Source organism: Ceratotherium simum, chromosome 24, assembly GCF_057802395.1.
Source record: "Ceratotherium simum simum isolate JZ-2026a chromosome 24, ASM5780239v1, whole genome shotgun sequence".
In the NCBI taxonomy this organism is placed as follows: domain Eukaryota; kingdom Metazoa; phylum Chordata; class Mammalia; order Perissodactyla; family Rhinocerotidae; genus Ceratotherium; species Ceratotherium simum.
The window spans coordinates 3079076-3100770 of NC_141923.1; the positions used below are offsets into that span (position 1 = coordinate 3079076).

The 21695-nt window shown below is 56.4% G+C and overlaps 2 protein-coding genes across 7 annotated transcripts in view; one reads left to right on the top strand and one right to left on the bottom strand.

Annotated features, from left to right (window-relative positions):
* PPP1R13B (protein phosphatase 1 regulatory subunit 13B) overlaps positions 1 to 6111 on the top strand; it is an 88226-nt gene extending 82115 nt beyond the window's left edge. For all 4 annotated transcript variants that reach the window (XM_087447852.1, XM_087447854.1, XM_087447853.1 and 1 more), the window contains 6 exons: positions 15 to 784; positions 1443 to 1580; positions 1650 to 1783; positions 2535 to 2701; positions 3888 to 4087; positions 4953 to 6111. In XM_087447852.1, the coding sequence (XP_087303978.1) occupies positions 15 to 784; positions 1443 to 1580; positions 1650 to 1783; positions 2535 to 2701; positions 3888 to 4087; positions 4953 to 4994 (1451 nt within the window). In that variant the 3' untranslated portion in view covers positions 4995 to 6111. The remainder of the gene's footprint in view (positions 1 to 14; positions 785 to 1442; positions 1581 to 1649; positions 1784 to 2534; positions 2702 to 3887; positions 4088 to 4952) is intronic.
* Positions 6112 to 6395: 284 nt separating this feature from the next.
* ZFYVE21 (zinc finger FYVE-type containing 21) lies at positions 6396 to 21615 on the bottom strand. 3 transcript variants are annotated; one of them, XM_004434300.3, is made up of 8 exons: positions 21441 to 21615; positions 11997 to 12047; positions 11307 to 11475; positions 10328 to 10403; positions 10150 to 10241; positions 9478 to 9531; positions 7198 to 7340; positions 6396 to 7036 (listed from the first exon to the last, which is right to left on the bottom strand). In XM_004434300.3, the coding sequence occupies exons 1-8, from the start codon at positions 21576 to 21578 to the stop codon at positions 7001 to 7003; spliced, it is 759 nt and encodes a 252-aa protein (XP_004434357.1). In that variant the 5' UTR covers positions 21579 to 21615; the 3' UTR covers positions 6396 to 7000. The 3 variants fall into 3 exon arrangements, with proteins under 3 accessions (XP_004434357.1, XP_004434358.1, XP_087304000.1); XM_004434301.3 differs by lacking the exon at positions 9478 to 9531 and having other exon boundaries at positions 21441 to 21611; XM_087447874.1 differs by lacking the exons at positions 9478 to 9531; positions 10150 to 10241 and having other exon boundaries at positions 21441 to 21613.
* Positions 21616 to 21695: the final 80 nt, after the last annotated feature.

Genomic DNA, 21695 nt, shown 5'->3' on the forward strand with positions numbered 1-21695 from the left:
TGTGTCTCCTCTAGTGTACGGTAAACCTGTTTTACCATCCGGTTCAACGTCCCCCTCCCCATTACCGTTTCTTCATGGGTCGCTGGCCACAAGCACGTCGCAGCCCCAGCCACCTTCAGAAAGTGCTGAGAAAGAGCCAGAGCAGGACAGCCCTGCCCCACCTGGAGATGGCACGGGCACTGTGGAGAGCCTGCCGCGGCCGCTCAGCCCCACCAAGCTCACACCCATCGTGCACTCGCCACTGCGCTACCAGAGCGACGCCGATCTGGAGGCCCTGCGCAGGAAGCTGGCCAACGCGCCCCGGCCCCTGAAGAAGCGCAGCTCCATCACGGAGCCCGAGGGCCCTGGCGGGCCCAACATCCAGAAGCTGCTATACCAGCGCTTCAACACTCTGGCTGGGGGCATGGAGGGCACCCCTTTCTACCAGCCCAGCCCCTCACAGGACTTCATGGGCACCCTAGCCGATGTGGACAATGGAAATACCAACACCAATGGGAACCTGGGAGAGACCAGCCCCGCCCAGCCCACAGCCCCGCTCCCCACCGAGCCTGCCCCATCCTCAGACGCCAACGACAACGAGCTCCCTTCTCCTGACCCAGAGGGGCTCATCTGTCCCCCAACCACCCACCAAACAGCTGAGCCTGCCGAGGACGACAACAACAACATAGCCACAGCCCTGTCCACAGAGCAGGTCCCCAGCCCTGGGGCCGAGGCCCCCTCTCCAGGGGAAGAGCAAGTCCCTCTCCCACTTCCCCCTGCCGTGCTCCCGCCAGCAGCCTCTACGGTGGGTGTCGTCCTATACCAGGGCCACGGCTTCCTAGTCGTGCAGCCGGTGCTTATTAGCCGTGGGGCTGGCGGGAAAGGGGGTCCTGGCTGGGGGGTGCTCACCAAATCCTGTCCCTGCCCTCACTGAGTCAGGCCCAGGCAGAGGACAGTCATGTCAGCACAGGGACCGGGCCCTGAAGGAGAAGTGCACGAAGCTGCAGAGCTCTTAGTGGAGGACCCAGTCAGGGAGGCCAGAGAAGATTTCCCTGAGCAAGGGGAGCTGCAACTGCAATCTGAAGGGAAGGCACTAAGGGGGAGAAGAACCTTCCAGACAGAGCCCTCTGGTAGGAGGTCAATGTTGATAGAGCAGAGAAGGAGGTGGGGGTCCATTGCAGTTGGTAGGAATGAGCTGCTCACTCGCTCCTGGGAGTGGAAGCAGTTAAGAAGGTTGGCTGTCCCCACCTGATTCCCCACCACAGGCGACCCAAAGAGCGAGGGCCCAGCCCTTGAGGCAGTGCTCCCTCAGAGCATGCTTTCTGCAAGCAGAGGGCCTGGCAGGGGGCTGCTCGGGCTGCTGGGTGAGCACTGCCTAGGGCTCCAGTCCTGCCCCTCCTTCCCAGCAGGCTTGGTTCCTTGGTAGGTCACCTTTCATTCAAAGCATGCTTCCTTCCCAATAGAGTAAACGGACCAACCTGAAGAAGCCTAATTCCGAGCGGACGGGGCACGGCCTGAGAGTCCGGTTCAACCCCCTGGCGCTGCTCCTAGATGCTTCTCTGGAAGGAGAGTTTGACTTGGTGCAAAGGATCATCTACGAGGTGAGCTGAGCAGCCTGCGCTGCCCCGTGTGCTGCGGGGCTGGTGGCTCACATGCGCCCCATGTCCTAGGTGGAAGACCCCAGCAAGCCCAACGACGAAGGGATCACCCCACTGCACAATGCGGTCTGCGCCGGCCACCACCACATCGTGAAGTTCTTGCTGGACTTCGGGGTCAACGTGAACGCTGCTGATAGCGATGGCTGGTGAGGGCCCTGGGCAGGGGTCAAGAGATCCCCTCCGAACAGCCCAAAAGGGGAACGCCGTAGTCTAGAGTGTGGGGAAGTCCGCCGAGCCTCGCACCCCACAGCGTCCTTGCGGGTCCTCCCAGCCTTGGTTCTCTTGAGTATTCTGTTAAAGGTACCTGGTCATTAACATCGTAGGCTAAGCATTCTGCTGATTATTACTCCCTCTTCGTCTGTTTTAAGTAGCTAGATCAGCGGTATGAAAAGCAGTCTCCCAGCCCCGCTTTGGGTGGACTGGGTGGACTTGGTGGACGGTGAGGTTGTTTGCGAGGTTTGCATTTGCCTTCAGGGCCTGCTGCTGCTGTGCAGGCCCCCTGGGCCTCTGGTAGGTGTTATTGTGAACTTCAGGCCACTGTCCTGCTGAGTTTGAACATCTGTTTTTTTAAATTGTGGTAAAATATACATTACATTTACCATCATAGCCATTTTAAGGGACCTATCAGCGGTGTGAAGTATGTTCGTGGTGTTGTACAACGATCATGTATTCTATAGGCTGTTGCTTGGTCCACGCCCTGCCCCCTCATTTCAGAAATTTATATGTGGTCCCAAACAGTTTGTTAGTAGAAATCACGCCATTAGAAAGACAACTCACAGAAACTTGCAGGGCACTGCGGTGTGGCACAGCCCTGAGAGGTCTCTAGAAGGCTGCATCGCAGGAAGTGGCCAGTCTCAGGCAGTGCCACACAGCACCTTCACCTCTTGTCCCTTCCAGGACGCCGCTGCACTGCGCCGCCTCTTGCAACAGCGTGCACCTCTGCAAACAGCTAGTAGAGAGCGGCGCCGCCATTTTTGCCTCGACCATCAGCGATATTGAAACTGCTGCAGACAAGTGTGAAGAGATGGAGGAAGGCTACATCCAGTGTTCCCAGTTTTTATATGGTACGTGGGGGACTTGGAGTGCACCTCAGGTTCTTTTTCTGGACTGCAGTGGTGACGTGCACCACGGTGCTGCCTGGGCCGGGGAGAAGCCCCAAGTGCAACTTGGGGCAGCACAGTAAGTCTCATTAGAATGGAGGTCATGCTGTCACTTAGGCTCATTCCCAAAAACGTGTTTGAAAATCCGTGTTGTCAAGAAGTCTGCCAGATTGCTAAAAACCAAAAAGCCTTTCTCTGTCTTTGCACAGATGTTGCCCCTCTGGGCAGAGGAGGTGTGGGTGGCCAGGCAGTGCCTGTCTGTGTACTTCTGCTGGGATGCACCAGGACTTGAGGCAGGGCCAGAAGGAGGCTGTGAGGGCCGTGGGTGTCCCAGGGTCAGATCCCCATCCGGTGGTGACCATTGATGAGTGGCCATTTGATGAGTGAAGCTCATCGTGTCTTAATTAAAGTGCTTTAGCTAGGTTCAGAGATTCCAAGAGCTGGAACATCTCTATTCCGAGGGCTAAACAGTCACAGGTCAGCCGTTCTACACATAACTTGGGAACCTGTGGGCCCAGCCCTACGTTAGACCCTGGGGATGAAGTGATGAACAAAGACAGGCACCCCCTCCAGGCCCCAGCTCCCAGTGCGGAGGTGGCAGCAAGCCCTTGTAGGTCTGTGGTGGCGCTGGGGAGGCTGCAGTCACAGACACCTGTGTGGGAGGAGGGAGGTACCGGGCCGTCAGCACTTCTGGCTTTTCTTGGGATCCCGAAGGTGACTTCTGGGTATGAGATTGCTTGTTGTGGTTCGGTTGTGTGCAGCTCCTTCACTGCCATTTGTAAGTACTTTCTGCCGTGCAAGAGCAGTCAGGCAGCTGCTTTAGTCGTCGACTTTTGAAAGTTTGTTCTAGATGTGAGTTGTAAGTTTCACTTTTAGACATGCCTTTTGGAACAACACATCTTTGCTCCTGGACTTAAAACTTGAGTAGCAGTACTCTCTTGCTGGGACATCGAAAGGACTGTTGACATTAAGCAAAGGGCAGCAGCTGGGCCTGGGGAGGCATCAGGCAGCGTGGCCCTGGCTTCTGACCTTTCAACCATGGACATCCACTGGGCTGCCTGAGAACAGCAGCATGTCTGTTCTGGTCCTGGAACGGGGCTCTCTCCAGCCCGTTCTGTGTGGGACCCTGACCCTTTGTTCTCTTGTCCAGGGGTGCAGGAGAAGTTGGGCGTAATGAACAAAGGAGTGGTGTATGCTCTGTGGGCCTATGAGGCCCAGAACAGTGACGAGCTGTCCTTCCACGAGGGCGATGCCATCACCATACTAAGGCGCAAGGACGAAAGCGAGACTGAGTGGTGGTGGGCTCGCCTCGGGGACCAGGAGGGCTACGTGCCCAAAAACCTGCTGGGGGTAAGCACTCTGAGCCCTCTCCCGGGGTCTGACTTGACTGCTACAACTTCACTCCCAAGCTTATGTCCTGGGAAATCAGCTGTCCTTTTCTACCTGCTGTCAGCCAACACCGGGCATAGCATGGATCAGATCCTGCTGGGTGACCATGGGCAGGAGACGGCCTTTCTCCAAGCCTCAGCGCCCCCTCTGTAAACAGGCAGGCTTGCGGAGTTGGCACAAAGCTCTGGCAGAGCCTTGGAGAGCCCCCGGGCTCACAATCACATGTGGGAGCAGTGGGGGCGCCTGCTCTTGAGGAGGCCCGTGGGGAGGCCTGGACAAGGACTGCTCACAGTATGCCCTGTTCACGGGGAACTACAGCGAGCAGCCAGCCTCACCCCAACCAGAATTTTCTTCAGCTCAGAAAGTTCTTTAACCTGGATAAGGTGAGGAGCCTGCAGGTTGCTACCCGTATTGTATTTATAATTGCATCAGTCCTTTGGCAGAGCAGCTGCCTCTGCTCTCCTCTGCGTGCCTCGGTGGGGCTGGCAGATGCTACTTGCATTCCGCAAGCAATCCCTGAACACCAGGCACCTGCCAGGCACCAAGGGGAACCCCACAGTGAACGGGGGGCTTACAGTGCTGAGTTGGTACTCTGTGCTGAGAGATACAGAGGGATAGGGTATCCTGGGTTGGGGGCGCAACTTTTAAAGGGAGTAGGGAGGGTCTCAGTAGGAGGGTGACAGTCCAGCTTCTGCCCGGAGGAGGAGCTAGCCGTGGGCTATCTGGGAGGAGCAGGAAGTGGGGAGCCACAGAGGCCCAGGGAAGCCTGGTACCTGGACCCCGATTCCTGCTCAGTATGTCCTAACTCGTTTCCATCTCTTCCCAGCTGTATCCCCGGATCAAACCCCGACAGCGAACGCTCGCCTGAACTGCCCACTGGAGCACCCACCGCACAGGCTCGCCAGCGACGAGGAGCCACTGGAGAGATCGTTCTGCTGTTTCCCCAGGAAAGCTGAAGCCAGAAATGGTTTTAATGGTGCTCACTTTAGCAGACAGTGTCCAAAATGTGAAATTGCTGCAGTTTCTAGGTGAGGCCCTTTCTCCAGTTTGCCCATAACTGGGAGAGGTACTTTCACCTCTGAGAAGACTGAATTTTGCCAATTACTATAAATCTAAATAAATACCCAGCTTTCTAAACAACTGCCCCTGTTGCCAATAAGAAGCCCTATGATACCCCTAGTTGGTTGCCAATGAAGACAAATGCCCTGACTGACTTGGCCCCAAGGCCGTTCCTCGTTCTTGATGTCATCCCACCCCCCAATAGTGAAAACTTACAGCTGCCATGAGGTGCGCCCCCCGCTACAGCCCCACCCTCCTGTTACTGGGCATCACAGACACCCACCATCCTCTCACCCTCACCACACGCGTTTCTTCCCCTTGTGACCAAAGGAGCCCCTGTATGGAAACTCCTACCCAGTGGTGGTGCCTGGTGTGTGTGTCCTGGCGTGGGTGCTCCACTTCCTGTTCCGGATGTTGGTCTAGGTCACCTACAGGCTGATGGCGCTGAGCTGGACTTCCATGCCCTGGGCACAAGGGCCCTTGAGACCAGGTGATGCTGTCAGGAGCCTCAACACAGCACTGCCTTTTCTGTGGCCTCTTGCTGCCCAGGTGTGGTTCTTACCCCTCACAACGTGGACGTGCTGTGCTCTGAGTGCAGGCAGACCCTGCAGCCCACGGGCCAGGAGGCTGAGGGTGGTCAGCGGGGGTGGGGTGGACATGGGGAAGCCTGCGCGTCAGGAGGGGCAGCTGTGGGGCAGAAGGGCCAGGGGCCCAGCCTCCCCAGTCCGGCCAGCTGTGATGCAATAACCTTTGCCCCAGGTCCAGACTGAAAGCAAGTAAGGCACTTCCCTGAAGTCTGAACTGTACACACAGGCTTTTATATACCAGAAGTATTTTTTGACTAGACCATTTAAAACTACCAGAATGACAGACATTGGAAATGTTGTTTTCTCATTAAAATCCAGGCCCTTAGCCTTTATTTTCCATGCACGAGTCTTGTGTATAATTTATGTATAAATATGTGTATAGCTCTGTTGCTGTAGTTGATCACCTAATTTAAGCATTGCTTGTACACAGTGTGGTGATGAAAGTGAACACCCTTGTGGGGCAGCCTCTGCTGCTGGAAGCAATTGCTGTGTCCCGACACCGCTGCCACGTGTCACTGTGCACAATAAACGCTGTCTCCCACTGCGGCTGCGCGTCTTGTGTTCTGGAGCCAGAGTCGTAGGGGAAAGCTCAGGGTATCTGGACACAGTGAGGCAAGGCCTGGTCCATATTTTCAAAATAGGTTTTAATCATAAACTTTATATACAAATTGTTGTACAATTATTTTAATAAAGTGAAATGGTAAGTGAAAAGTACAAAACAAACACAAAGCTGGCTCCTTCCCCTTAGTGACGTATCAAAGGTTTGTTCATAGCCCAAAATTAGTGACATGGTAAATGGACAGCCTGTGAAATGGGCTCAGGCAGACTGTACACTGGTGTATTAGAAACCGGGCAGGCTCCAGTACAAATCCGGCCCGAGTTACCACTGCTCAAATCATTTCTGTGAAAGAATTAATGAGACATTGAGGGGCCAGAACCTTCTAGTAAACGTGGGCACTCATAAAAACATGGCATATATTATGCTAAAAATAGTTTAGCAGTAGTGTATCTCTCCCACCCCCAATTAAGTATCAACAATACACAAATTCTAAAGCGTGAAGCTGTTTAGAGCATTAATAAACTGTGTAAATATTGCACTAGGTAAGCGAACACTTCTGTTTCTCCAGATACTTGAATTGCATTTCCCAGTACTTGTAGGATTAGTTGTCTGTGCGTACACAGAGAGCAGGCTCGGCTCTTCTATGCTGACTCTCCATCCCACGTGGAGTTACTGGTCCCGAGATTCGTAGAGGAGCTTGACAGCCTATGAGGTGACCAGAAATAAACACGGAGGATGATTGGTCCTGTACTGGCTGGAGCTGGTGTGGGGACCCCGAGCTGGGCAGGAGGCAGATCTTCCCCTGGGAAGGAGGGGCTGTGCCCTAAGCAGAAGGGCCCAGCCTCCCAGGTCCCTGCCCACAGTACCTTGTGCATGGCCGCCAGCCATGCTGTTGACTGCCTCCTGCTGGCATTGGCGTCCTCCCCAGCTGTCAGCTTCAGCTGGGTCACAGCCTCCACCCCTGGTGCTGTGTACTGCAGGGACATGCCTGTGGCCCGTGCGTTGCCTCCTGGAGGAGGGAAACAAGGTAAGAAGGCCCAAAGGGGACCCTGAGCACCCAGGATGCCACCGGCCCTGAAGTGGTGGTGGCCAGGGTGCCTCCTTCCCAACCCTCATGCTGGTCTAGGAGAAGCCTGGTGGCAGAGGCCTGTGCTTGGGAGGCACCCAGTGAACGCAAGCTCCTCAGGCCTTCTGGTAGATAACCCCAAGTTCACAGGATAGGAAAGGGACTGAGTCACCCAGCCTGGTGCCCTCCATGGCCTGGGACAGACAAATTGCACCACATCCCTCAGGGCCAAGTGAGAGAGACACTCCTGTCATCAGGAAACCCCAACAAGGCTGGCTGCATCCAAGCACTGGTCACACCCATCTGTAGCCAGGGCTGGTGGAAGCAGGGCCTGCACCAGTACAGAGGCCAGGCGGTCAAAGCCACCCCACTACTAAGAACCAGCGTCAAAGCTGAGGGGACAGAGGATGCAAGCAAGGCCTAGCACCAGAGAAGTGCCACATCCTGGGTCACCGACCTAAGGAGCCGACACCCCACCCTGGGACATGAGCTCCGGCAAAGATGCCGTGGAGGGGAGTCAGCCTCCTAGGACAATGCCCATCTTTGGACCGTGACCAGCTGCTCCATTGATGACGACTTGATTCCAACACCTGACAGGACCAAGCGCTCAAGGATTAGACGGCTCTTCACAGTCACAAAAGTCAGGTGGAGACTAAGCCTCACAGTGAACTTCACCTACAGCTTTTCTACTTCGTGACTTCCGTTTTCCAGAAAACTCCATCTTGAGCAGTAATCCACCTCATGGAAGATTCCCTCAATCAGACACAAGATCTCTGAGTTAAAACTGAGGGCCTGACTCTCCCACAAGCCAGCGGAGTGAGCGCCACAACTGCAGATGGGGGGGCGTGCTCTGCTTGGGAGAGACCTCACCAACTGTGAGTGGGCAACACGACTGTCGAGTGCTGTACCACCTAAGGCCAGGAAGGCTATCCAAACTAACTTTTCACAAGCCACTCTGCGTGTCAGTCCTTGCAGGTCCCCACCAGTGCTCTGGAGCAGGCTAACTACGGCTCTGCCCAACATCTGCTTTTGTACGTCAAGTTTATTGGCCCACAGCCACGGCCGTGTTTCCGTACCGCCGCCGGCCGCTTTCACGGTATGCAGGAGTCCACGTGGCGGGCAAAGCTCAATAGAGTTACTGCCTGGCCCTCGACAGAAAAAATGTGCGCCCTGCTGTAAGGTCGCAGGCTGGCGGGTAGGCTCCTCTGGCTGCCTTCAGCTCGAGGAACTGTTCCAATGCCCCCAAGCCCATGCGAAGACGGACCTGGGGTTTTAGAGGTTCCAGAAAACTTGGCAGAGCAGTGCTCACTGCATCCCCAACACCGCCACGAGGGAGTGTACGCTGCCAGAAGCCCCAGGGAACTGCCAAGGAAGGCGTGCCTGCAACCAGAGGCTTCACCAGGCCAGCTGGAGTGGCAGCCTTCTCCCTGGCCTTGGGAGGGGCTGCGGCAAGGCACATTCCTGAGCCTCAGACTCCCCAGGAGGGGGCAGGCAGATGGGCACCCAGGCTGACCTCCAGCTTGTCCAGACCCTGCCCTTGGTACCAGGGCATCTGCAACTCTCAGCCTGCCAGAGGCAACCAGCTTGTCACCGTGCACACCCCTGTGCTCAGGGAACAGAGGTGGCGAAACACTGCCCTGGCCCTCTGACCTCATCATTCAGAGGGCTCAGTCAGAAGCGCGGAGAGGCTCCCAGAAGAGCACAGGGAGCCGGGCTGTGAAGGGGCAGGAATCTGTTGGGAGAAGGGCCACTGCCCGCTCCACACTCCCCGATGCCCTCCAGACTCAGTCTGCTCAGGGCCGGAAGATACAAGAAGTTACGAAATACTGGGTGACGCTTCCCCCCTTGGGATAGAAGAACTGAGCAGAATAAATACATCTCTTCTGCTGGGATATTTTCATTTATGCTTTATGTACGCACATCTTGGACCCAGCCCTCTTTTAAGTCGGCCAAAAGAAGTGCACGTGTGTTTCACAGAGAACCTTGGCATGGATCACCCCCACAGACAGAAGCAGGACGTCAAGGGGAGGCGCGGGGCCCACAGCATGGTGGGGAGAGTGCTGAGGAGCGTGTGGCTGACCTTCTGAGCCGGGCTGGCTCCCCAGGAGGCTGGCGTAAGTGTGAATGTCTTTTTCTACGTCAAGAAGGTAGGCAGACAGGAGAGAAGAAAATCAAGAGCCAGTCAGGAAAGAGAAAGCAAGACGGGTTACGTCACATGGGTTCAGCACACTTCATACAATACGGACACAAACTCCGCTTCAGTGGAAAGACAGCTGCTGAAGCGCAGAAGTTTACTTGGAAAAACACAGACTGGGCTAACTGCTCTGGTAGCTCATAAGGAAATGTAAAAGAATTTTGTTTCCACAGACACCTGCCAGGAAGGCTGAGTGCTGGTTCCCAACTGGCCCCCACTTCAGGCCCCTCTGGGAATCTGGGTGATGCTGACTGCGTCTGGCAGCAGCAGGTCTGAGTCCAAGCATGAATAAAATGGCACAGAAGGGCATTTATACAACATGTTGAGGCAAACCTTCCTTCGTCATTTTACCTGTTAAGCCCCCATTCACCTGCTGAGTTCCTAAAGCCACTTACGCAGGACAAGCCCACAGAGGAGGACAGGCAGGCATCTCAGAGACTGCCAACAGCCTGAGCAGGATGACTCAACAGACCCTGTGCTCACTGCTGCCGCATTATCCCAAAAGTCACCCACGCTGGCACCAAATCTCCTGCTTAGTAAAGGGCACGCTGCGTTTACCTCCAGGAGGAAAGCCTTCCGTGAGAATCTGCACAGTTGAAATGTGTGCGATTTCAATCTCGTAGCGGCTGTCTCCATCCAGAATCAAGTATCTGTCAGAAAAAAGGGCGTCCAAACTACGTTCCTCCAGGACTCAATATGACAAAGCTGTCAGTGCCAAGCAGCATCTGCCTCTCACCTCTGGTTGTTGGAAAGACGACAAACCATCGTTTCTGATTTCTCTGGGTTTCCAAAAGTTACGAGGAAGGTGGCTCCTTGGGATAAAAAAACAAACCTGAGAACACAGTTCCTTTCCCCCCTCGATCTTCCCCGGCCAGGCCAGGCCAGCTGCCCGGGGAGATGCACACGCACAGAGCATGAAATGAAAACAAGCAAGAGCTCTGCCGCACGGGTCCCGCAGTGAGGCAGCAAGGCCAAGGTGGAGTGAGGGTGGAAAAGGCACGACAAAAGGCGCTGTGAGAGAGACTTCCGCTTACCTTGAAAGCCCTAGTGACTTGACATCCTGCACAGAAAGGTGCAGCAGAATCCACCCCAAGGGGCCGATCAAAGAGCACTCACCCCTCCACCCACACACTCGAGGAGCGCCCAGGACAGGACCAGGATGATAGAGAGAAGGCACATAACACCCGCCTGGCCCGAGAGGCACAACTCTCGCCCTCCTGCCAGGAGGAGACTGCAGGGTCAGGCTTGCGGGAAAGGTGGGAGGAGCAAGGACCACAGCAGGCCCTGGGGAGGAGGGGTGCTCAGTTCTCAGAAGCTCCTGGGGGGCAGGCCCTTAGTCCCTGGAGAGCTCCTCCCCCTGTGCCACACATGCCCCAAGATGGTGGGGTGGAAGATTCTGCCTGCTGCTGGCCCTGTCCTCTGGGGGCCGCATCACAGCGCTCTGTGTAAGCACTGCACCCTGCCCGGGCCCAAGGCACCCCCACCCAAAAGACATCCCAACTACTGGTCCCAAGCCCAGTGAAGTCAGACCGACATTTTAGGTGACGTTTCCATCTCTGCAGAGAAGAGCTGGCTCTGTACCTGCTTCTAAAGGAGTCCAGAAGAGAGGGAGGGCGCGGTGACATGTCACAGAAAAGTGGCCACCGCTCTTGCAGCCCAGCGCATCAACACCAACATCAAGGACAGGGTGTCTCAGGCAGGACACAGCTGCTTACCGCTCAGGAGCACTTTGAGCTGCTTGTCGTAGAACTCCGCCTCCTTGTGGGACACCAGGGCACACTCGGCGCACTGCCGCACGGGGTCCACAAAGCACATGCGCCTCAGCGGCACCTTCTGGCTGCAGCACTTGTCACAGAAGCACCTGCCGCACCGGCGACAGTGGTGCTGGAGACGGCAGGGGGCAGGCAGTGAGCAGGAGCCAGAGGACAAGTGCTCCCAGTGGGGACCGCTTACTAAATGCGCCTGAGGAGGGACACGCTGGGCCAGCGCCACAAGCGCATCCACGGACACGGCCCCAGATGCTGAACCTCGCCATTAAAAGGACGAGCGCGCCACGAGGGTCCCTGTGCACAGCAGGCTGCTCTGCTGCTGCTCCACTCTCTCTCAGCTACCTGACCCCGCGTCCCGCTGACGTGGACCAGGACACCCCACCTCTGTGCCACTGAGAGCCACGCACGTTGTCAGAGCAGGACACCCCCTGAGGACAAGACCTGTCTGTATGGGCAGCGGGAGGCACTGTCTTACCGATTCTTCAACAGGTGGCTCACAGGAACAGACAGGGCCCGCACTCTCTAGACCCTCCCAGAGAGCTGGCCCCTCCCAGGAAGGGACTGGATGTTCCGCGGGTCCCCCCCGCCCCCCAGTCAGTCTTCCACTCGCCCCTCCCACCCATGGCCTCAGCTCACCTTTCTGGTGAGGAAGTCAAACTTGGCATCACACTGCATACATCTTGGGCACTAGGAGGGGAGGAGACAAAGTCTCAGAACCCAGCTCTGTTCCTGCCTAAATGACTGAGGCAGGGCTCAGAGGCGATGGGAAAGCCGACCTCCCCTCCTGACCAGCTCGGCTCCCATGGCCTCCCCACGCGCCAGGTGGCCCACAGTGGGCAGGACGCAGAGCTCAGCGCCTGGCTCAGGAGCCCACCGGGCTCAGCAGACCCCCAGCCCCAGGCTGTGCTGTGCGGTGGGTGCTGCTCCGAGGCCTGCAGGAGATGCCGAGGTCACAGACAGGGGCCGAGACTGTGCCCAGTGGCCAAGGTCCTGCTGGGGTGGGGAGCAGACTCAGATGGCACCTCAAAGACGTCGTCGGAGTGCGCTCGGGCCAGAGGGCAGTGGTTCGAGCCCGCATCACCACGCTTAGGTCAGCTCACTTCAGGAGCTCCCTAGTCCTGTTGCCGGAACCAAGGCCCAGCGCCATGAAATGACTGTGTGAGTCCACAGCAGGAAGGAACCTAACCAGGAAAGCACATGCGCTCACCGACCCTCTAAATGAAGGAGGTGCAGGGAGTCTGCCAAGTTGTGGGGGGAGTCCCAACTGGCAAAGGCCCGTCCACGTGAGACACAGTGTATTCTGCTTGTTTACTCTGAGTCTTTGAGTGCACACCCTCAGCCAGGCCCGGGAGGGACTGTTTGGAAGAAGCTGAAGCAGGCCGTGGGGGTGATAGGGGTTCCATGCGGTCAGCCGCCAGGCCTGGAAATGCCCCTCAGTCAGGAACTAGAGGGAGAAGGCTGAGACCCACGACCCGGGGCTCAGGTGGCTGGATTTGCTCAGCAATGGGAGTCCCACAGCCACACACCCTGCAAGTGCAGAGAGACCAGGGTGGCCGGAATCTGGGAAGGCCAGGAAGTCCGACTCCCACGAGACCCGGGGATTGAGCAGATGGCAGCGGGGTCTCCCTCACCCAAGTACTCAAGGAACAGGCCAAGCCTGCAAGGTGGCCCTGCTCCAGACGCCGAGGACAGGGACTTGAAACAGCCACAATATCACCAACCAAACCAAATCAAAGAGCTCAGGCCTCTTCTCTAACACAAAAGCAAGAGTTGTTTCAGATCTCACCACCAAGCACAGGCGAGCGGTCCCTGTGCTGACAAGGCTCAGTGTCCCCTGGTGGGAAAGCTGCTCCTGGACACATATGTCACTTCAGCCCACCGACAGTGTGACAGTGAAACCGCCCGCCCGCCCAGGCAGTGAAGAGGGTTTATGATCAAGACCTGGTTCACAGACAGACAGACCTGACCACATGACCCCGAGGGAACCAGGGCAGGTTCATCAGTCAGTCCTGGCCAACAGGGGCTACCCACCACTGTCCTTCCCTTTGTCCTCACTGACCGTCTTCCCTCTGGGCAGCCAGAAACACACTCGTCCCGCGGGTCCAGCAGGGGCACTGGCCCCCCAACCATACCTCCCCGCAGGCTCTTGTTCCCCGTTCCACCAATGCACAGGGGCTTGAATTCTCCCCTGCTCTGCACTCTCTCCTCTGGGAAGCCCGACCCCTCCTCTGGGCCTCAGCCTCCTCAAAGGCAGCAGTCTGTGGGCCATGGACCCAGCGCCAGAGTGGGGCGCATGGGCTCAACGAGTCAGGCAAGCAAGTAGCTCTGCGGAAATTCACATGAGGTGCCATGTGCCCACTATTCTTAGGTGGTCCAAAGCAGAGTCCAATGGTTTCGGGACCCTGCAGATGCTTCTGGAAGGAGCCTGGGATCCACAGCCACAGTGTGCCCTTCATCGTGGAAGGAGAGGTGTTGAGCCTAAGCCTTTTCAGATGTTACCGTACAGTGGAAAGGGCGCCCACAGCCCCACCGAGCTCCATGTGGCTGTGGCCCCTGCGCTGGGTGTGGTATCTAAGCTTTTTGAGATCCTGTGACTAACATTTTCTTGTTTCCTCCTTGCTCTTAAGCTGCTTTCTGGACTTGGACACTGGCCATCCTGGCCTTCCAGAACCATCTACAGACTCTCCACCGGCTTTGGGCATATGCTGGCTGCTCACTGCACTGCTGCTCCTTCCAGAAGCCCAGCCCCTGCCACTGCCTCTCGCTTCTGTCAGTTCTGGAACATTCTGTGTATTTCGCACTAGGGCTTCTGGACAATGGTAGGGTCCCGGCGTCCATGTGCCACGCTATTCCGTTACCCCAGACATCCACCGGCCACAGAATCCACTGAAGAAAGCCTCCACAGTGGGTTCAACTAGTGAGGCTGAGCAGATGGGAAAGCCCCCATTATGACCATGTTCTAGAGAGTAGCTGCTTGCTGAGCCTCCCCAAGGCACTGCATCCTGCGCTCCCTCGGGCAGGGCACTGCTCTCAGCCTCCTGACGGGCAGCACAGACAAAGGGCCTCACACATGGACCGGGAGGCCATGTGCTGTGCAAGTTGAAAGACCAATTTCTAAACATAAGACCACATCTAGAATTTAAAATTTGCTCCCTTATGGGCCGGCCCCGTGGCTTAGCGGTTAAGTGCGTGCTCTCCGCTGCCGGCGGCCGGGGTTCGGATCCTGGGTGCGCACCGAGGCACCACTCCTCCAGCCATGCTGAGGCCACATCCCACATACAGCAACTAGAAGGATGTGCAGCTATGACAGACAACTATGTACTGGGGCTTTGGGGGAAAAATAAATAAATAAAAATCTTTAAAAAAAAAAATAAATAAAATAAAATAAAATAAAATTTGCTCCCTTAAAAATGTAAGTGGGGGCCAGCCTGGTGACATAGCAGTTAAGTTCGTGCCCTCCACTTCGGCAGCTCGGGGTTCACAGGTTCGGATCCCAGGCGCGGACCCACGCACCGCTTGTCAAGCCATGCTGTGTGGCGGTGTCCCATATAAAGTAGAGGAAGATGGGCACGGATGTTAGCTCAGGGCCAATCTTCCTCGGCAAAAAGAGGAGGATTGGCACTGGATGTTAACTCTGCTAATCTTCCTCTCACACACACAGAAATAATAAAAAATAAGTGATCTAGAAGTTTTTTATTATTTTAAATAACCAATGAGGTTATTCACAAAATTGACAGATTTTTCAACAAGGTAATTTCCTGTTGATTATATAAGAGAAAAAAAACTTTTAAAATTATCAACAGAGCAATTTAATATGAAGAGAGAATTAAATAAGGAAATAAAGCATTGGGTGAACATCTGAGAGTAAAGGTGTCGGTGAAGAACTAACACTGGCTCTGACAAACCAGCCACCCCAAAAGGAAAGACAAGCACAGGCATGAGGCCCAGCCTGGGACCCACGAGACCTGGATTGACCGGGCGGCTTTCTGATGCTCCAGGAAACTGCTGTTTGGGGAGAGAGAGAATGACCCGAGGCCCAGAAACCAGGTGTGATCAACCCTTCTACCATATGCAGCAAAAGGTGTCTGAGATGCCAGCCTCTCAGGCTGTGTCACACCCAGGCCTCTGTGTGTCACTGTGTCACAGCTGGAGTGGGCTGGGGCTGACATTCAAACAGGCACCATCACCAGAGAAAACCTTCAAGAGCAGACTCACCCAAAGGGGTGGTGCGGAGGCGAGTGAGGGCCCCAGGCATGACAGATACGCCCACGCAGACCCATCTGCTGCCGGATCCCCTGGCCGGTCTGCTCGGCAGAAAACAGACGCCGCCCCCGGGGTTGGGCAGCAGGACCAGCAGCATCCTCCGGGAGTGTCTGTCCACATGAAGCAGCATAAACAGAAGAGCCTCTAGCCCGGGCTCTTGGGCCCCCTGTGCCCACCTCCACGGTGCTCCTGCCGGCAGACAGGAGGAAGCTGGTGGTAAGGAGCAGCCTCCAAGGGTCCCCTGGGCGGCCACGAGAGGAGGTGAGCTGGGCAGGCGGCAGGCTGGCTCCTAGTAAAATTCCCAACTCCAAGCACACTCCCCGGCTGCAGGCTCTCGAGTCAGAGCCCAGGCTCCTGTCGACTCCTTGCTGGTCCAGTAAACCAACAGCTGAGCCTCCCACCCCTGCAGACAGGGGACAGTGTAGACAAGGTTGAGGCAGATGCTGTAAACTCAGCTTCCAGAGAGATAAGTGAGGAGGCTACGAGAAATCAAAGAAGAAACCAGAAAGGGCCTTGGGCGAACTGGGCCTGGAGCAAAGACTCCCGAGCAGAGGGCCCTGGGGAAGTAGGGGATCCACCCCCGTTCCACAGCTAGGGCAGAGGCCCGGGGCACAGAGCTGTTTGGAGACTTGAGGTCTCTGCCAACCCACTGCCCTGACTCAAGCACAAGGAGCCCCACTAAAGGTGCTCAGAACCAGCCCCCGTCCCCAAAAGATAACTGACAGAGCGTCTCCCCCTCAAAGTTAAAGGAGTCAGAAAATACCGAGTTTGGAAAGTTTAAGGGAATGTTAAAAAATAAAAAAGGTTACTACAAAAAGAGCAAAGTTTTAGGACACACACCTATCCTGAGGCTGGAGTGACTGGGAGAGTCACACTCTCCCACACTGTCCTCTGGGGCTGCTGAGAGAAAGGCCGCCTGGCTGGCTGGCACCAGGCTCTCACCCCAGACCGTTTCTTAGGTTCCTCAAAAATCAATCAATCATAAAAATAAATTTTAAAAAATAAATGTATTGGTATATCTTTGTTGAAAGATAATCCTTTTCAAAGGGTAGAAGCATAACTCCTAGAAATAGAAAATGAACCATGTCAGATTTAACTCATTAATTAGTGAGGGAACCAATAACATGTAAAAACCCAGCTGGAAGGAGAATCCAAAGAGCAGACACAGAGGCCACGAGGGATAAGGAGATGGATTTGATAACAGATGCCACAGGCTGCTGTCACAGGTGCGTGCTGTGTGAGGGGGAATGAGCAAGAGGGGCAGGGGGAGCCCTCCTGCACCTCCAGAGGACAAGGCTCGTTTGCATCACCGTCAGTTTTCTACAGTGTGCTCAGCTGTCGGACAGCTCAGAGGAGGGAAGGTGCAGACACCAGAGACAAGCATCACATCCAGGAGGGCAATGCCAGGCCCAGCGTTCCTCAGCGCCCAGGACTCCTTCATGGCTGTGTTTCACAGTGCTGTTTCTCCCAGCAGCAGACAGCTCCTCACCAGCCAGAGGGGCCACTCTCTCGCGTCAGGCAGTGCGCTCCTGAAGGCATCCATGCAGTGAACTCCCCTGTGACCTGGAGAGCACCCGGGAACCCCGCCCTTGAGTGTTCTGGGAAAGTGTGCTGCAAAGAACCCCCTTCCCATGTGACCCGCATAAGGCTCACAGATGCCCCTGTTCACCATGACAAGGCCGGATTCGGACCCCAAATTCCCAGAGTTCACCCTATTCCTTGACTGGCTGACCTGTTTGTCCCCACTCATCAACTGGAACAAAATCCCCACTAACCTGACTTGATCAAACTTGAGTTTAGCTTCTGTCCTTCCTTCAGGACCCTGAGCTACGACCCACTCTCAGCCTGACACAGGCTGACCTGGAGTGATGTATCCCCTGAGCTGCTGTCAGGTCACACCACCTATACCTCCACCTGCACCTGTACCTGCACCTCCACCTATACCTGCACCTCCACCTATAGCTACACCTCCACCTCCACCTCCACCTATGCCTGCACCTCCACCTCCACCCGTACCTCCACCTCCATCTGCACCTCCACCTGTACCTGCACCTGCACCTCCACCTGTACTTCCCCCTGCACCTGGACCTCCACACCGCCAGCTGCTCACCACCCCCCCTTCATTTTCTTCTAGCCTGGGTCACTCCTCCCATTAAGAAAGCCCTTTTCTGCCTGACCTTGGAAACCAGTGCAGGTCTCATGGTTGGAGCTTCCTCCCTCCGGCAGCTGTCCCTTTCCCCGTCTTGCAATGACCCTGTGAATAAAAGCTCTCCTCACCTAAGTCTAGATTTGTTTTTCATCTGACACACTTGTGCTCTCTCCTCCCTGGTTCTGCATCTACAGAGTATCCAAGCGTCAAAATGACAGCACAGAGCTGTCATCATCAATGGTCATACCCAACGAGAATGGGAAGAAAGGGGGGAGGGGTGCATAACTGCATGGGTTTTAAGAATAAAACCCAGTATTTCAGACTGCTTGTGACAAGTCCTTACTGCTGCATGCCCAGACAGCCCACCCCAAGCTCACTCTTCTTTGCCATTGGATACTTTGATGGCAGAGTCACACAGACCCCTGAGATCATTCCCAGGCTTCCTCCATGCTCCCACAGCTCCCGCCTCCATCCACAGCTCCCGCCGCCACCTCCCCTGCCCCACAAGCTCCTGGGAAGGCACAGACTGTGTCATCCTCCTGGTGTTTACACCAGAGAAGCGAGTCTCTGTTATTTCTGGGGCAGGAACCCCTCTGAGAAGCTCAGAGGTACAGACACATGCACACATACCCCCAAATTTTCCAACCTCTTTAAAGGATGTCCCCATGGGCCCAAGCTAATAACCTGGCACAGGGTCATGCACCTGGAAAGTACTCAACAGATGTGGAACGGGCTGATCTCAGACTGAAGACACAACCCGAATGAGAAATGGAGGAGTGTCTACACTCCAATGAGATAAGACAATGACACCAATCTGAGGATAGCCGAGAAGTGGGGATATGGGCGGAAGCTGAGGACAATATGTCACCCCCCTGCCATGTTCTACCTGATCCCTCCCCACCCATTCCAAACCACCCCAGATAAACCCATTTCTCACAAGTGGTTATCTCCATGCGAGAGTCACCTCCCGGTACCCAATGATCTCGGCGTCCCAGGAGCACCGAACAGGCAGAGTGAGGCTACGAGGGACCAGTCCGGCACCGCCAAGCGCCAGGCCAGTAGGACAGTAGGCGCCGCCACACCCTGCCCCGCGAGCTTTCGCAACCGAGGCCGACTATTCCGAATCTCCCAGCCCAAACTGCCCTGTTCCAAGTCTCTCTTCCTCCAGAAGACGCTCTTTGGTAGTTTCTGGACTCTAGGACCATGCACAGTACATTTCAAAATATACTTCCTCAAATCAGAGGAGAAGTCCACCCTCACTCGGAAGTCTCCTCCCCTACTCCAAGCTCACCGGGCTTCTGGGGCCTTCCATGGCTGCTAAGATCACGGTTATTCATAGTTCTAACAAAGGGGGGGGTGTATTTCTGGAGGGGCACCCCACCAGCCTTCCAACATCAGAAGGAAACTTCTGTTAAAGGAAGGGGTGCCACACTGACACAAGCATTTCAACACAATTAGAATTTCGCAAGAGTTCTCAGGAGAGCCGAGGAAAGCTCCAGATGTACCTCACGGCTCAATTCCACTCAAGGCCCAGGAAAAAAGATAACTTATGCAGGAAACAAATGAAACAATTATTTCAGGAAATACCACAAGGGCTGAGAGAGGGAAGGCAGAAGGGACACAGTGGTTCTTACAAAGCAGCTGGACCTGTGACAACAGTGCTGTGTGCAGCAAGGGGAACTGTGCATTGTCCAGACCAAGAGTTCTTGTACGTCCAAACAGTCCCCAAACAGATATGCAGCATATCCGTGCCACTAAAATTTCATGGGGGGATCAACTACAATAAAAATATCTTGGGGCCGGCCCGGTGGCGCAAGTGATTAAGTGCGCGCGCTCCGCTGCGGTGGCCCGGGGTTCGCCGGTTCGGACCCCGAGCGCGCACCGACGCACCGCTTGGCAAGCCATGCTGTGGCGGCGTCCCATATAAAGTGGAGGAAGATGGGCACGGATGTTAGCCCAGGGCCAGTCTTCCTCAGCAAAAAAAGAGGAGGATTGGCAGATGTTATAGCTCAGGGCTGATCTCCTCACACACACACAAAAAATATATCTAAAGAAGCTGCAAGAGAGCAATAGTGGGAAAACACTGAGACACACTGCCCTAGGCTCTAGCACACCCCTCAGGTGATGCTCAGTGACCGGAGGCAGCTATGGACACAGTCTGTCCATCTGTCCACTGAGGTCCGTGGGCTCTCCTCCCTAACTGTGGACGTGGCCAATTCGAGTCTCTCTGCCTTTCATTCACCTGCCGTCTTCCACATCAGTTCGTGCTGACTCCCTGACCATGACGACATCTGCCGGGCTCCCCGCCGGGTCAGTCAAATGAACTCTGGACACTATTCAGTTATGAGAATGAGAGGCCTGACATTACCTTTGTTTTCTTTATCTTTTAACAGCACTAATCAAGGGGGTGACATGAGGAAAGGGACATTGTTAGCACAAAGAGTACAAGAACCAAGAGGAAAAATGCAGACAAGAAAGCACGAACAGGGCAGCCAGGCAGAGGACGTGGCCCGGTTCAGTGACCATCTCAGTAACCACCTCCCCGAGTGGCTGGGCAACTGCCACCCTCTCTGTGTGCCCACCTGCCCTGTCTCTTTCACGCTCAACTCAGTGACTGGGATCAGAGCACCAGGGCTGGGCGTCTAAAGGACAGGACAGGACAGGGCCAGGGCTGTGCCCTCCTCCCAGCCGCCCTGCCCCCCAGGCCCCGGCCCCCACCCAGTTTCCAGCGCGTCACCGCCCACTGCACTCAATACTCCTGACTTCATTCCTCTCCTCAAAACCTGCTGCCTGTTACAGGGACTCTCAGGGGAGGGCGGAAAAGTAGTTTATCAGAGTGCGGGAGGGGGGTTGTAACTCCGAGCATTTTGAGAATTCAGGGCTCTTGGACGTCTCTTAGGCCGATTTACAGGAACGCACGCAGTTCCGCCGGCTTTGCGCGGCTGAGAATTACTGGCTACGGGATCGAGTCCAGCTCCCTGGCCCGGCACAAGAAGGCCTCGAGAAGGTGCCGCACCCGCCCCGACAACAGGGCGCTCATCACCTCCCCAGCCCTCACCTCTCGGCCGCAGCTGCTCCCGCCTCTCAGGAGCAGGTGCAGCTCCCAGGCAGGGCGCCTCCTCATTCTCCATCTGGAGACTCCCACTGAAACACCACCCGCCACCGCCGTCCGCACACTCGAGGGCCCCTCCGGAGAACGCTGGATTATAAATAAACACGGGCTCCTCCGTCCTCCGCCGGGCAGGGGCCCAGCTCTATCTCAGCGGATCCAGCCAGCAGCTCGACCAGGGGATGCTGAGGATTCGCAGACGACCTCGCGGGGGGCGCAGCCCGGGTCACGTCAGGAGGGGAGGCCCGCGCGCGGGGCTCCGGAACTTAGAGCGGAGGGCCTGTTTCTGAGCACTGGGGGAGATGGGGGCCTGGACGCCCCGAGAAAGGGAACGAGGCAGAGAGCCCCGGGGAGGGGGCGCGCGAGCGGCAGAGCCGGGGGCTACCGAGGGGCGCGGAAGGGGGTGGGCGAGGGGGACCCGGGAGGACAGCAGGGTCCACACGCGGCGGGTCGGGGGCCCGGGGCGCAGGGAGCGCAGGGCGCGCGGGGCTGGGGAGGGAGGTGGGGCGGGCCCGGGACGCGGACGGGGGCGGGGAGCTGGCGGGCGGCCGCGACCTACCTCCTTGTCCGGCACCCACTGCGGCTCCTCCAGGCCGAAGGGGCTGCCGAAGGCGCGGTGCTCGGGCACCATGCGCAGGCCACTGGGGGAGCGCACCAGCTTCTTGGCGTCGCGACGCGCGGCCACCTCGGAGGACATGACGCCGCCTCAGCGCTCGCCCACCGCCCGCACCCGCGCGCTCTCCGCTCCTGAAGCCCCACCCCACCTGCGCGGCTGACAGCAACCGTGCCCAATCGCCACGCCCGGCTCGGAGCG

Bases quoted from the DNA above. Each gene is read 5' to 3' on its own strand.
- ZFYVE21 (XM_004434300.3), bottom strand. From the start codon at position 21,578: ATGTCCTCCGAGGTGGCCGCGCGTCGCGACGCCAAGAAGCTGGTGCGC. The intron at 10,242-10,327 runs GTGAGAGGCAGA...TTTTTCTGACAG, and splicing joins CGTCTTTCCAACAACCAGAG to ATACTTGATTCTGGATGGAG. The intron at 7,037-7,197 runs GTACTGTGGGCA...GTCACCTCATAG, and splicing joins GGCTGGCGGCCATGCACAAG to GCTGTCAAGCTCCTCTACGA.